At 39.4% G+C, this 15,895-nt stretch overlaps 3 protein-coding genes across 4 annotated transcripts; 2 read left to right on the plus strand and 1 right to left on the minus strand.

Annotated features, from left to right (window-relative positions):
* The first annotated feature begins 1,898 nt into the window (after positions 1-1,898).
* On the plus strand, positions 1,899-7,417 carry LOC121945204 (uncharacterized). The gene is made up of 6 exons (XM_042489266.2): positions 1,899-2,026; positions 2,280-2,344; positions 3,191-3,476; positions 4,372-4,526; positions 5,637-5,916; positions 6,084-7,417. The coding sequence occupies exons 2-6, from the start codon at positions 2,284-2,286 to the stop codon at positions 6,232-6,234; spliced, it is 933 nt and encodes a 310-aa protein (XP_042345200.1). The 5' UTR covers positions 1,899-2,026; positions 2,280-2,283; the 3' UTR covers positions 6,235-7,417.
* Positions 7,418-7,683: 266 nt separating this feature from the next.
* LOC121945205 (uncharacterized) lies at positions 7,684-11,681 on the plus strand. Its single transcript, XM_042489267.2, has 6 exons — positions 7,684-7,829; positions 8,221-8,285; positions 9,264-9,549; positions 9,971-10,125; positions 10,461-10,740; positions 10,970-11,681. The coding sequence occupies exons 2-6, from the start codon at positions 8,225-8,227 to the stop codon at positions 11,118-11,120; spliced, it is 933 nt and encodes a 310-aa protein (XP_042345201.1). The 5' UTR covers positions 7,684-7,829; positions 8,221-8,224; the 3' UTR covers positions 11,121-11,681.
* A 294-nt stretch (positions 11,682-11,975) lies between these two features.
* LOC121945203 (uncharacterized) lies at positions 11,976-15,492 on the minus strand. Of its 2 annotated transcripts, none has more exons than XM_042489265.2 (6): positions 15,365-15,492; positions 15,096-15,160; positions 13,754-14,039; positions 13,302-13,456; positions 12,635-12,917; positions 11,976-12,497 (listed from the first exon to the last, which is right to left on the minus strand). In XM_042489265.2, the coding sequence occupies exons 2-6, from the start codon at positions 15,154-15,156 to the stop codon at positions 12,347-12,349; spliced, it is 936 nt and encodes a 311-aa protein (XP_042345199.1). In that variant the 5' UTR covers positions 15,157-15,160; positions 15,365-15,492; the 3' UTR covers positions 11,976-12,346. The 2 variants fall into 2 exon arrangements, with proteins under 2 accessions (XP_042345199.1, XP_087940948.1); XM_088084822.1 differs by having other exon boundaries at positions 15,096-15,163; positions 15,365-15,405.
* Positions 15,493-15,895: the final 403 nt, after the last annotated feature.

Below are 15,895 nucleotides of genomic sequence, written 5' to 3' on the forward strand. Positions count from 1 at the left end.
CGGTGAAGCATAAAAACAGCCAATTCAGGATGCAATAACAGCTTAAATCCAGCTCTTTAAACTTAGACTCAAAGTTATCTAATGAACAAAGTTAGTTAGACTGTAACAAAAAAGGAAATATTATGGACCTTTTCTGTCCTCACGTTGTTTCACTCTTCATTGATTGTTTTCAGCATCAATATTACAATCGTGAGAATGCAAAGTGCACACGTTATCTAATCAAAGCAGGATATATGATCCACCTCAAAGCAATTTAGCAGCATCACTATCTTTAATTTTACTGTTTTAACTCTGTGTTTATCTGAGCAGAAGTACAACTGTATTTTTCCAGGACATTGACAGTAAATATTGAGTACATGTGACATGTTTTCAAAACAAAAGGCGGCATATAAAAGCAAAACAGTTTGGGATCACGTTCTATGAAGGTCAGATCTATAATGCATTATGAAGGCATTCATAGTGAATTGTAATGCCTTCATAATGCTTCATGACGACACTCATAAAAACACATAGTGCTTACTGATGGACTAGATCAACAGTCATAAAACATTACACGTTACATATAATGATTTATGAATACCTATACTTATGCATCAACAATCAACCATAGTAAGTATTCATAGTGTGCTATAACAGTCAATGCAGTGTCATTATTAACATTAATATTGTATTTGTAAAGTGAGGTACATTGGATGCATTTAGAACAATTTATGCTTCATCATAATGTTTCATTGTTGGTATCAAGTAAAGTGCAATCATTTTCATGCACTTCTAAGAAACCACGCTGCATCATAAGTGATTTGTGCCTACCATACACCTGGAGACTTTTAAAATACATTTTAAAGACTGAAGTCTGACACCCTCTCACATCTAAATTCAAACAATCCAGTGGCTAATTTAACGCAGAAATAGCCTGTATATAGCACACTCACTGCCAATAGATAGATAGATAGATAGGTACTTTATCTATCTATCTATTGGCAGTGAGTGAATATCAAGGGTTGCAACAGTTTCTCTCCACTTTCTTTCCCTTTCTGAAGCTAACAGTCTTGCAAACAGTAACCCTGCAAGATCCAAAGTCTTTGCAAAATCTGATTCTGTGGCTGAAAACTCTGAAAATACATTTTAAAAGACTGAAGTCTGACACCTTCTCACATCTAGACAATGTGTCAGAAGTCAAAGTATTCTAGTGTGTGGTAGGTATTAATCACTTAAGATTCAGCACAGATTCTTAGACATGCATGAAAATGATTACACTTTTCTTAAACTGAAACATTATGATGACGCATAAATTGTTATAAATACATCAATATGTACCTCACTTTACTTAACATATACAATGAAAATTTATGATACTGCATGGACTGTTATAGCACAATATGGATCCTTACTACAGGTGACTGTTGATGTGTTTATAGGTGAGTGTAGGTTTTTATAATGCATTATAAGCCCCATCAGTCAACCTCTGGTTTATAACTGGTCAAATGCATCCATACGACCCTTGTCACTTATAAATCATTCTAAGTCCCATCTAAGATGTTTTATGACTGTTGATATAGTGCATGTGAGCATTATGTGTTTTTCTGAGTGTCGTAATGACGCATCATGACTGCATTATCATTCACTATAAATGCCTTCATAATGCATTATAGATGTGGTCATAAAAAGTGTTACCAACAGTTCATGTTTGCAATGCAGCTGTGCACATTCAAAAAATGTCGCAATTTAACCTGTAAACAGAGTAGACTTCACATTTCCATTTATGCATACACTGACATATAAATGTATTCAATAAGCACCAGGAAAACGTTGCTGACCTCTGATGCGTTGGATTCATCTGTGGTGATATAAGCCTTATCTACATGTGAGGAAAAAGTCATCTGTGGTAAATCATCAATAAACAACAGCATGTGCCAGGATAAAATGTGCACATAAATATCTGTGTGTGGTTCACATCAAATCATACTCATCAACTCAACAGAAACAGCAGCTTCTCGTCTTTTCTGGATTCATTTTTAAAGTCAAGGTATGTGGTTTAACCCTAACCCTTGGAGGGTTTTTCATTTGTCTGCTGACTGTTTATTGACAGTTAAGACTACACATGTCGTTTCTTGTTTATCACCTGTTATTCATCTTCTAATTGTTACGTGATTTTAATGCACTTTGGATATGTCATTTCTGGATCAAAGGTTGTTGTAGGTGTGAGATAAATTACATGCAGAAATAATGACAACGGTGTTTGTGATTCTGTTATTTACTCTGTTTTCTGTCTCAACCAGAACAATGAAACACACTTCAGGTCTGTTTTTGCTCCTTCTGTCGACGTGTTCGGCTTACACCTATCGTAAGTACGATCGTTATCTGTGAATTTCTTTTTTCTTTTTTTTATAATCCAAAGACGCCTGCATTCAAACAGTGTTTTCTTTTTATTTATTGTAACTTAACTTGAATATTTAAACGTCACTGTGCAGATTTATGTTTGTGCAGAGTTTGACACTAAAAGGCTGCTTTCACATTCGTCTGCTGAAGAGGGAGATGAATCTTATATGAAGACATGAACGTACGAGCAGGATTTTATGACATCATATTTCCAATCATAGCCAATCATAGTCCAGTACACACTCTGACACAAGTTGGATATGCAAATTTAAAGCCTACAGTTCCCAGACACTGAGAATGGACTCTTTAGTGAAATAGGAGACATCTTGTGTCCAACAGTAAAACATTTTAAATAAAAAATACTTAATTTAACATTTTTGTGTCAAAGCCATATTCCTGCTGGCACCACTAAAATATCAAAGTCATTTGTTGCCGGTATTCTACGTCAAATTGATGCTGGCACTGACTTTTAATCAATCATCATCAAAAACTAAATTCAACCAAACATCAAAGTCTGGGGATTGGACACAAATAATTATTCAAAGATGTCTTCAACATGTCTGGAGGGTTTGTTTACAGGTTTGGTTTCTAAAGAATTTCTGTTGCTTTCAAAAAGAATGATAGTTATGTATCAAAGCAACTGTTTACAAGTTTGTCAGATCAACTTCAAAGATGATGATATGTCAAAGTTGTGTTCACAGCTTGTTTCTGCTGCCCCCAAGTGCCATAAAAATGTTACTGCAAGCTTGACAATTTACCATTATTTTTACATCAAACATTTCAATGTGTATTTCAACTTTCTCATTCATAGAAAATGTGGCCTTACGTGGTAAAGCAACTCAGTCAGACCATTTTGGGAACATGGCTGGAATTGCGTATAATGCTATTGACGGAAATCGAAACTCTGACTTCGGGGCCGGATCATGCACCCACACGTTTAAACGGACCGAGCCCTGGTGGAGAGTGGACCTGCTGGAGTCCTACATCATCACGTCCATCATTATCACCAACAGAGGAGACTGCTGTGCAGACAGACTCGACGGGGCAGAGATTCACATCGGCAACTCTTTGGAAGGCAACGGAGTCGCAAACCCAGTGTGAGTGAACTAAATGACTTATTAAACACAGGGCTCCCCACAAAATTGCTTATCGGACATAAGCCAGCGACGGAGCTCATAATATAATCAATAGAGTGGTGAAGTGATGTAATGAGTCCTAAAATGCAGAAGTCTGTTAGCATTTTTGTTTTTCCAATTCCTTCGTCTCAATGTCTCTGTTTTTCTTAAAAATGGGTTTTCGGTAAAATGCCTCAAATAAAGTCTGTGATTAACGATAGTTACAGATATTTAGAGGTTTTGTTCTGCAACATAACAAACATCAATATAAACTAAATTTTTTAACTTTTAAGGTTTTATGCGTCTTAAAAAAGCCGGTTGCTACCTAGTGGCTCAATGGGACTACAGTGTTTGTCGCGGACGTCAGACGTCATCACACCGGACACAGAAACTCATTCAACCCACTTACAGCCTTTACAGTTTTACAGCAACAGTCACACTCAAACTTGTATGTTTAAAATACTTTACGGTTGTGTACGCTAAATCACATCACAACGTGAACGATTTGGGGTGGTGACGTTTAAGTCGCGCAACCATGATGTAGTCTGTGTATAACATCTTTTTGCTTCTGGTGAATTCATTTACGCATCGAAACACACAAAAGTGATATTTATCACATGTATCAGCACTTGTGCTCGTCACAGAGCTTATTTTTGGCGATAATCGAAAATCCCGTTCCAAAATCCCACAAGGTTTTTGATGAGGGAACCAGTGTGATGCTAACTTCCTGGTCGGCCTACAAAAATACGTCATCCCTTCACCACCCTTGTTTTGGAGGGTTATTTGTTGGCATCATTTCTGAATTCGTATTGCTAAATACCTTCAAGTTCTGCAGTTCTAAAACAAACTCATGAACTATTTTCTCATTCTCTTTCAGGGCTGGCGTAATTTCTCATATCCCGTTGGGCAGATCTCTAAAAATGACTTTTACCAGCCTTATGGAGGGACGATATGTGACCGTGGTTCTTCCAGGTCCAAACAGGACTCTTACACTCTGTGAAGTGGAAGTCTATGGGTACCGTGCTCCTACTGGTGAGAACTGAATATGAAAGTGAAGCAACACAAGATATGATTTTCAAGGTGATGCAGCACTGCACTGATCTGAATGAAGAAAAGAGGCAAAATGAAAGCACCTCCTGATAGATCTGATAAATCTCTGCTTTGCAAGGTTGTATCTATTTGAGCTAAATGAGACTCATCAGCCAACTCGTTTATTTTGATAACAAACAAACTTCTTAAAAATGAATCACAGGCCAACTGATGAATTTAAAGAAGACACAGTTTCTTAAAATGTAAGATTTGCAAAACTGAAAAATCCACACTGTGGAAATGAACATACAACATAATCGTCTTTTACGCCGCCTGGTCAACATGGGAATAATGCACTGTTATGCCACCTCGACATTCTGTATAAAAGGTATGATCGTCTTTGATTTTTAAGCAGTGATGGTGGTTTTATCTAAAAGGGACAGCCAGCCGGACGGGACAATGTGCAGGACAGTTGTGACATTTTGACGACGTATTATGTGTGCAACCTGCTGCTGGAGATTTGAGAGATTCAGCAGTCAGTGGCTGACTCAAAAAAAGAGCACCAGCTGGAAATGTCTGAAGATTCATAAAACAATGAGATTTGGGGTTTTCTTACCCTCCGAGCAGAGGATGAAACTGTACATGGTCATTGTTGGCATGTTACTGCTTATAAAGCGCTGCCAGTGTGTATCTTATATGACACATTAGAGGACGACGCCGTTGTGTCACAACACGCCCATCATGCCTCTTTTGCTTCTGCGATGCCTGTATGCTGTCTAAAAATCACACACGTGAGCAACATGATGCCGCTGTCATTTGGGTCTGTGTAAAAATGCAAAGGCGGCATAAAGAAGCGACTTAGCTGTGGCCCTAAAGCGTGATCTCTGCGCAAAAAAAAAGGTTTACACATTTACTACTATTTGCTGCTGGCGCCTCCCTCAAGTTTCTCAGTGCTGATCCAAATAAACATCTTCACAACTTTCCATGACCTCTTCACCTTTTCTGTCCTTTCTTCTTACTACTGAAAAGGGCAACAATGTTGTCAAAACTCTAACCGTAACTCTTCAAAACTAAATATCAGTGCTGATGTCTGTAAATTGTGTGCTGTTGCAGGAGAGAATCTGGCGTTATATGGAAAAGCTACACAGTCATCGGTGTATCCACATGGCATAGCGTATAACGCCATAGATGGGAATCGGGCCACCTTCTGGAGCCAGGGCTCATGTACTTACACAAACCAGGACTTCAACCCTTGGTGGCGACTGGACCTGGGCAAAACCCACAAAATATTTTCTGTTAGCATAACCAACTACAGAGATTCTAACTTACAGCTTGTTGGAGCTGAGATCCGAATTGGAGATTCTTCTGAAAACAACGGAAACAGCAATCCCAGGTAGTTTACAGTCCATCAATTAAAATACGACTACAGCTAAAAGTTTTTGATTAATGGACATGGTTTGGTATTAATCAGTTATTTATATCAAATAATTGAGTACCTTTAGAGTATCTATGTATTCAACTAATCACTCAGTGAGTTACAGCATTTCCTTTTTCTGCTAGGTGTGCCGTCATCTCAAGAATCCCTCCAGCTTTCACCGAAAACTTCGCGTGTAACGGGATGAACGGTCGCTACGTAAACATCATCATTCCTGGAAGAGCCGAGTATCTGAGCCTGTGTGAGGTGGAGGTGTACGGCTCTAGACTGGATTAGGTCTGAGACATTTTACAATGCAGATTCTCAGCTGATGCTTTTGTTAGCCCCTGCAGGATGTAGCCATGTTGCCGTGGCAACAATTAATGCAAATTCATCCAGTTCCTGTGAATTCTACGTGACCTCGCAAATTTTGTCCAATCAATCAACTTTTCTGACCTGATATCTGACAGAATTGTTGTTTCACTCTGTTTCTACCCTCAGTCTGACAATGCATTCACTCGAACTGATTTCCATCAGGAGAAAATTTAATTTTCCCCAACAAATCACTGGAGACCAACGTGTCTGCCTGAATCTAACATCATTTTGAGTCCACTGTGGGACTCAATCCTTTAGAAGAAAACTTGTAATATAAAGAATTGTCCGTAACTCTACCTCTGAAGAAGTTCACCTACATTTCTGTGCTTTTATTAATTCCACCCTCTATTTATTTATTTTTATCACATATTGTGGTTGTTATTTCTTTTAAACTTGTTTAATCCTTTTGATGCACTTTTACTGCTTTTACTTTTGTTGTTTATTATGTCTTTTATACTGATATCTGTTTTATTTGTTTCCATCTCTGGCCTGTTTGCAGCTTATTTCCAGAGTATACTTAGGTTTTAGTTTTGAGCCCTCTAACATGTAAAGCACTTTGATTTGCATTTTATGTATGTCAGGTGCAAAATTAAGATTATTATCATTATTACTGTAATTAATGGAAGACATTCACTCTTCAAAAACATCTGTGGTCCTTTCATACAATATACGGAGAATGCTGATCTGAGTGTGAAGCCACAAAATAGGATTTTCTCGCCTCTGCCTCATTTTCCATACGGCTGCACAACAGCTGACTTTAAAGTTCATGTACTTAAATGAAAGAAATTGACAAAATGCATGCATTTCCTGTTACTGATAAAAAAAATTTAAAAAAGTATCTTGAATCTAACAGCAATATAATGAAACTCACCAGCCAGTTAGTTCATTTTTGGAAATCTTAAATATGATTCAGAGATCATATAAATTGGCATTATGAGCTTTCACTCTTCGTTGTTTGTTTTCGGCATCAAAATTACAATCCTGAGAATGCAGAAGTGCAAACATTATCAAATCAAAGCCGGAAGTGGACCCTTATTTAGTCCACAGCTATCTCTAATTTTACGAGTTTTATCTCTGTGGATCTCACCAGGAAGTACAACTGTATATATTCGGGAACTGACAGTAAATAACGAGCACACGTGCTTTTCAAAACAAAAGAAAACCTGAAAAAGCAAAACTCAGAACAAAAGTTCATATTCACGCAGCTGCGATAATGTCACAACCTGAAAGCAGAGTCGACTAGTTTTAAGACCTTCACTTTTCATTTATGTATATAAATATGATAATAAGCACGAGGAAAAAAGCTGCTGACCCCAGATCTGCTCGATTCCTGAAACCAGTCTTATCTTCATCCGAGCACAACAACACGTCATGTGTGGTAAATCATCAATAACCAACATGTGCCGTGATAAGATGTGCACATAAATATCTCTGCGTGGTCCACATCGAGTCATATTCATCAGCTCAACAGAAACAGCAGCTCCTCGTCTTCACCTGAGTCCATTTTGCAAGTCAAGGTACGTTATTTAACCCTTTGAAACCTGGATTGATATCAGTTTACTTGTGCAGCATTCAGACACCTTTTGCAAGCATTTAAACCTTTTAAACAAATTGTTTTCAATTTCCTCTGAAAACATGGAAAAAGGGCAATGTTTAACTTTGCAGGAAATGTCGTGCAATTTGCAGTAAAATTAGTAAAAGGTGACATCCTTAACATAAAGAGAGTGAAAGAGGGTAAATCACTTCAAAATTACAAAAAGAAAAGGAAAAAATGTCAAGAAAACAAATTATTGTAACTATCATTTCATTATAGTTATGTATAATAGTTTTGTATGTATCACCAGTCTGAGATAAATCTCACGCCGTAATAACGAAGTCGGTGTTTGTGATGTTTTCTGTCTCAACCAGAACGATGAAACACACTTCAGGTCTGTTTTTGCTCCTTCTGGGGACGTGCTCGGCTTACACCTATCGTAAGTTTGCTTTCTATCCTTGTGTCTATTTTATAAAACGTATTTTCAAATTAAGTATTGGTCTTGTCAGGTAGCACATGCATAAAATACATTTTATATAGATTTAAAAGCTCACAATTAAATAAAAACTGTTGAGTAATCGCGAATTTGCAATCTCAATAGATGATAATTCGTTTCAATAATTGATGAGATTATCTGACCATCAAAGTAGTTGTTAGTTGTTATCTACTGACAGATGTTTGCAAGACTCACAGAGCAAAAACTAGACAGTCTTTGCTCTGTGAGTCAACAAAGACAAAATAGTTGAGTGTCCTCTGCATAGCTGTGGCAGGAAAAGTCATCTTCACATCACTGTGATACGCCGCCGGACGTCTTCAGCTGAGAACGCTGCTGGATTATAATTTGCTGGTTATAAGGTTCAGACACAAATTACCTCCAAGTTATCCGAAGAGTGCAGTTCTTACGTACGCTAGAGTATTTTAGAAAGAAACAAAGGAGACGTGTCTGCAGTTCCTCACACCAGAAGGCGGAGTCAGCGGTGGACGCAGTAACTGAGAAAAACATACAGATTTCTTTGAAGCGATTGACTTTGGTAGAGGTTTAAGACACCTAACAAATTAAATAAAGGTCTTAAAGTATCTTATATTTAATCAACTTAAGTCAGATATTAAATGCACTCAACTATTGAAAGTAAAAGTACCATTAAGTTTGTTTCTCGTTTGTTTCTCGTAACATGCACCACCTTAGAAATGGAGAGTACATTATTCTTTAAGTAAAAAAAGGTATTTCTAATAACTTAAAGGATTTTAAGAACAAATCCAGTTTTCCTTCCCTCCTGTGTCCTTCAGAAATATAAAAACACAAGTAAAGTGCAGATACTCCCCAAAGTACTTAAGCACTGTAACATTAAGTACTGTTTGGTGATTTGTGTTTTTGTATCATACATTTTAGTGTGTATTTCAACTGTCTCATCCACAGAAAATGTAGCCTTGCGTGGAAAGGCGACCCAGTCGAGCCGCCTTGTGCACGCTTTCGGGGCTGCCGACAGCGCTATTGATGGAAACCGTGATTCTAACTTCTCGGGTGGATCTTGCACTCGGACTATTGAACAGACCAACCCCTGGTGGAGAGTGGACCTGCTGGAGTCCTACATCGTCACCTCCATCATCATCACCAACAGAGGAGACTGCTGTGCAGAAAGGCTCGACGGGGCAGAGGTTCACATCGGCAACTCTTTGGAAGACAACGGTGCCAAAAACCCAGTGTGAGTGAACATTTAGGCTTATTAAACGCAGCGTTAAAGGCGATGTTTCAGGCCATGTGGCCCACCTCTTGGTGACCGTAATTTGGTTTCAATACTTTTTTAGCTTTTACTTTTATATTCTGACGTCCTAAAATCCAAGAAAGGTCTTAAAATCCTAGAAACATGTATGGGGCTGCTGCGAATGGCTCCTGGCCTACTGTCATTTTGCAAAAGCGGCCCCACGCGAAGCAAAAATACAAACACAACAGTTTGTGTGATATCAGACGCATTAGCGCTCCACAAACAACATTACGCCTTTGAAAAGTCTAAACTGGACCCATCGGACACATCGGAATGATTATTTCATTTGCATTATGTCCTAATGATGGCGTATTTTTGCACTTCGGCTGAGTGTTGGTATTGTTTCTCCTCCCTCTTTTAGGGCTGGTGTTATTGGTCATATCCCAGTTGGAAGGTCTTTAAAAATGACGTTCACTCGCCTTGTGGAGGGCCGGTATGTGACTGTGGTTCTTCCTGGTTTAAAAAGAGTCCTCACACTCTGCGAAGTGGAAGTCTTTGGGTACCGGGCCCCGACTGGTAAGAACTGATTGTGTGGGTCAAGCCAGACAATGTGATGATTTTCCAGGTGGTACGTCACACGAGAGTTTGAAGGGCACTTCAAAGAAAATGCATGCTCTCCTGTAAGCGATAGAGCTCTCTTTTCCAAAGTGGTATTTGAACTACATGTGTCTTTATCCACAGAAAAAAACGGCATCCTCACAGCTTTTCACAACCTTTCCTCTTAACAACACGCAAGCAGCTGTGAATTTCAGTTTCAAAAGACGAACAGATCGAGGCCACTCTGTTCTGCAGAGAGCTTAAAGGAAAACCAAATATCCGTGCCCATGTTTGTAAATGTGTTGTGTTTGCAGGACAGAATCTGGCGCTCCAAGGAAAAGCTACTCAGTCGTCACTGCATTCTATCGGCATTGCCAATAACGCCATTGATGGCGATCGTGCCACCGTCTGGAGCCGGGCTTCCTGCAGTCACACGACCAGCCAGTTAAACCCCTGGTGGCGACTGGACCTGGGAAAAACCCACAAAGTATTTTCTGTTAACATAACCAACTACATAAACGCCAACTTACAGCTTGTTGGAGCTGAGATACGAATCGGAGATTCTCCTGAAAACAACGGCAACAACAATCCCAGGTAGTTCACGGTCCATTAACCAAAATACTACAATATCAGAGAGTGTGTCATTAGAGGACGTCTGTCACTGGGTTTGTTTGGAACAGCATCTGTGCTGATTATAACATAACAGTAACTTATATTCATCAAAAAAGTACCTTTACAGCTCAAAATGAAAACGAAAAATCCTTCTTTGAATATGAATTAAACTGCTGATTCAGTGAGTGAAAGTGTTTTCTCTTTCTGCTAGGTGTGCCGTGATCTCAAGAATCCCTCCAGGTTTCACAGAAACCTTCCAGTGTTACGGGATGGACGGCCGCTACGTTAACGTGGTCATTCCTGGAAAAACCCTGAGCCTGATCCTGTGTGAGGTGGAGGTGTTCGGCTCCAGACTGGATTAGGTCGGCTCCAGACTGGATTTTCTTCATGAAGGGAGGACGTGTTTCAGGACGGTTGTATTCGATGGTTTTGGTTTAAGCTTTATGTACCGAATAAATTGGTAACTGAGAGGGCTTGGGCGGTACCTGTTTGTTCATAGTGCCATAAAGTGCTGTTTCAGTAGTACTGCTACTATTATTTTTCAGCTGTATCAAATGTTTTACTGACTATTCATATATATGCGGTACTTGTTGTCATTATTGTCACCATTACTGATACTGTTATTAATTTATCCTTTTATTTTTCTTTTGTTGATTGTTTTTTTTTTTTTTGCCTCTGATTTATCATATATTTGTTTTATTTTATGATGTAAAGTTGACTTGTGCGTTGCTACCCTGTACTAACATATAAACATAGAAATAAATGATAGAAATGATTTTGTATGAACTTTGTGCTTTCGTATTTGTTCGGATCATATTTTATTTTGTAAAGCTGTTGTTAACAATGAACTTTTCTTGTACCGAACAAGTTTGCAGATAATTATTATGTCATAAAAAAAAGAATAAAATAATTTAAAAAACAAAGACTACCATATTTTTTTCATTGTCCGTCTTTGTATTCATTCCACATGGAGTCTAAATCAACGTTTAAATAAGTTTTAAACGTTCATGTTGGCTTGGACCCTGGAATCACTGCTTGTGGCTAAATTCTGAATTGCAATTGATCAAAATTACATTATGAATATGACTACTTAAAATTGTAACACGTTAAAATTGAGTTATATATATATCTAGAATTGAGTCAGATGAAAGTTGAGTAGTTGTTATTAAAGATATTAAAATTTAAGAAGAATAAAAACTCACATTTTGACTAGTGAGCAACAAATTAAAATCTTTTAATAGCATTGCTACAAGTCAAAATTACATTATGGGTATATAAGTTTGGAACTGTAACTAGTCAGAAAATAATGGCTGACATCCACAGCTGCTATTAAATCTTCGAGGGTTTGCCAAACACAGATTTGCATCATGAGGAAAAGTCTCTGGTTATCCTCTGAACAAAAACAAGCAGCAGAGTATCAGGATGGCTTCATACTGACTCACACAGACATACAGTAAAAGGAAAATTATTTTATTATTAGGTACTAAAGAGCAATAAAGGGGGTGTCTTTCAGCTATGATTGACACGAGTCTGCACAAGAGCATCAGCTGAAACTCTCCTGTGTGAAATGGATTTACAGCTGTGTGACCTAGTCCAGTCTGGAGCCGTACACCTCCACCTCACACAGAGTCAGGTACTCGCTCCTGCCAGGAATGACCACGTTAACGTAGCGACCGTCCATCCCGTTACACTGGAAGGTGTGGGTGAAGCCTCCAGGGATGCTAGAGATCACAGCACACCTGCAAGGGTTAAAAATGAGTAACTTATTGAATGATCATTTAAAAAAAAAAGCCATGGGCACTAAATAATAAATAAATGTTGTTCAAACAAACTTTTAGTCTTAATCGTTTTTTTTCGTTAATGAACATTAAGCTACCTGGGATTGTTGTTGCCATTGTTTTCAAGAGAATCTCCGATGCGGATCTCGGCTCCATTAAGTCGTTGCGGGACAGAATCGATAGTGTTGGTTATGTTAACAGAAAAGACTTTGTGGGTTTTGCCCAGGTCCAGTCGCCACCAGGGGTTAAGGTCTGCCTTTGTGTGGGTACAAGAACCATGGCCCCAGACGCTGGCACGATTCCCGTCAATGGCTAAATATGCGATTCCCGTAGAATACAGCGACGACTGAGAGGCTTTTCCTTGGAGCGCCAAATTCTCTCCTGCAAACAAAACACAGTTTAAACACCAGCACTGAGACTTTTCCTTCTTCCCTCTGCAGAACAAAGCGGCTCCAATCTGCGTATGACCCGAAACCCAAGTTAACAACTGTCTGCATCTGTCGCCCAAGTCACGGCGGCTAGTCCCGCTGCGTCGGCCCTCATCAGCTTTTGCAGGTGATTCAGCACGGTGAGCAGCCCGCGTCTTTGCCAGTTCTTTGATGTCGGTTTGGTGCGTCCGGGCTTTTCGAATTAAGACAAATGTCTCTCAGACAGACTTTGTAAAGGCGAGATGGCTCAGTAACAGGATGTGCATGCATCTGTCACAGTTCAAATTCTAGTGTGACTGCAGCTGTACAGATATCGAAGCGTAGGCAACCCACTCACCAGTTGGAGCACGGTATCCGTAGACCTCCACTTCACAGAGCGTGAGGAGTCTTTGTAAACCAGGCAGGACCACAGTCACATAACGGCCCTGGGTCAGGCTGGTAAAAGTCATTTTTAATGATCTGCCTGCTGGGATGTGAGAAATAACACCAGCCCTGAAAGACAGAAAAAGGGAGCGTGAATTTGTTTTCCCGCCTGCTCTATCAGCTGGATGCTCTTAATTCAATTTTCTAAGCTGGCTGACTCGTCCGCACATCCGTTCCCAGCATGTGCGCACATATTTTTGACGACATCCATCGATGAAAATAAGAAATTTCCAAAACTTAATTTACCTGAAAGAGCAGAGGCAGTATTTTATGCAGCACATGCTACATGTTCAGTATTGATTAGTCCATTATCTAATAGCTAATAGATCATAAGATGATGTTAAACACGTATTTAAGTTCGCTCACACTGGGTTTGCGGCACCGTTGTCTTGTAAAGAGTTGCCGATGTGAATCTCTGCCCCATCGAGCTTCTCTGCAGAACCGTCTCCTCTGTTGGTGATGATGACGGAGGTGACGGTGTAGGACTCCAGCAGGTCCACTCTCCACCAGGGATTGGTCTGTTCCTCAGTGCTGGTGCATGATCCGGCTCCATAGTTAGACTCACGGTTTCCATCAATGGCATTATGAGCAAATCCATACAAGTCCGCGAGACGGTCTGACTGGGTCGCTCTTCCACGCAAGGCCACATTTTCTGTCAGTGAGAAAATTAAAAAACACAAAAAATGTAAAATAAAAAATGTTCACACTTACCAAATTTGCAGCAGCATATTTTTGGCCACCTGGGGGCAGCATAAACAAGCAGTGGACACATTTTTGACATATCATCACCTTTTACGTTTATCTGGTGAACTTGCTAGCCAACAGTTGCTTTTTTACACATCAAGAACTTATGGAGCAACATTATGATTCATTTGGAGTTTTGTGTTAGTGTCAATGTAGTTGTTTCTTAAGTAGCAATGATGTGCAGACGATGAAGAAACCTCCGCGGACACCGACTTAGTTGCATAAGAATCAATTTATTACAACAAAGTTCAGCATCCACCGGGCACCATGGTCTGCCTGGGAGAGGATTCAGGACCAATGCGAATCTCTCTATCTTACAGCTCATACAAGTCTCTTACATTGGTACAGGCATCAATACATTTGTCAGTAAAGCAACTTCTCACCTGCTGTGATCAATCACAAAACCCCACAAATATGTCTTTTTTTGAAAGGAGCCTCATTCCATGTTACTTTTAGCCTGGAGCCAGTACTCTGCACACTTGGCTCCCAGGCCTAACCGTCCCTAGACCTTTGACCTCGAGGCCTCCTTGCCTAACCGAAAAAAGAACCTTAAGAAACTGAGCATAATACACCTCATCGACATGATAAATGTAACCTTGTATTCAGGTGCTGTCGAGACAACTGGAAAAGTGAGTTCTCAACAAGGAAAATTCACGTAAACACCCCCTCAAATTGGAGCATTGTGAGTTTTCACTCAATACAGAAAAATCCTGCTGAAACTTTTGGAGTGTAGACCATGTTATGGTGCGATGTCACAAAATCCTGCTTGTACGTTCACATCTTAAAGTGAGATTTTAGGAAACTTTGATTCATCAGCAGATGAATGTGAAAACAGCCTTCTGGTGTCAAACTCTGCACAGTGAAGCTCAAACATCCGAGTCACATAATGATCAGAAAAACACGTTTGAGTGGAGGGCGACTTCAGTGATTCATTACAGATTTCACAGATAGTCACGATACTCACCATAGGTGTGAGCCGAGCACGTCGACAGAAGGAGCAAAAACAGACCTGAAGTGCGTTTCATCGTTCTGCTGAGACAGAAAACAGAGTCAGTCACAGAATCACAAACACCGTCGTCATTATTTCTGCGTGTGATTTATCTCAGAATGAATAAGTGGTGATAAATAATAAACTACAAATGTGTAGTCTCAACTGTTGGTGCACAGGAAGCAGACAAAAATGAAAAAAACTCCAAACTGAGAATTCAAAAGCATCATTATTAAACCACATACCTTGAGTTGAAAATAAACCCAGAGGAAGACGAGGAGCTGCTGCTTCTGCTGAGTTAATACATATGATTCGATGTGAACCACACAGATATTTATGTGCACATTTTAATGGCACATGCTGCTGGTTATTGATGATTTACCACAGATGACTCATCTTTTTTCCTCACATGTAGATAAGGCTTATTTCAGCTATAAAACTGATCAGAGAGCAACTTTTTATGATGTTGAAATGTGCACAGAAAAATCCTGAGCTTGGCTAAAATGCCTTCTCAATGCCAGAAATTCAATGAAAAGTCAAAATCAACCATCTTTCCAATAAGCATTAACTGTGTAATCAAAGTCTGATATATCTGACTCCTCTGGGCCATAAATCTCCATTATTGTCTGAAAAGAAACCGTAAACGCATCAGTGAGCCACTCTGCTTCACGGCGAGAAGTTTTCCTTCATCACCATGAAGACAGTCGTGTGTATTGTAGTGTGTGTTTTTTTGGAAATCTCAGCTGAAAGAACGGTCTTGATACTAGATTTCGACC

Source organism: Plectropomus leopardus, chromosome 11 (genome assembly GCF_026936395.1).
Source record: "Plectropomus leopardus strain MGB_pleo_1.0 chromosome 11, ASM2693639v1, whole genome shotgun sequence".
In the NCBI taxonomy this organism is placed as follows: Eukaryota; Metazoa; Chordata; class Actinopteri; order Perciformes; family Serranidae; genus Plectropomus; species Plectropomus leopardus.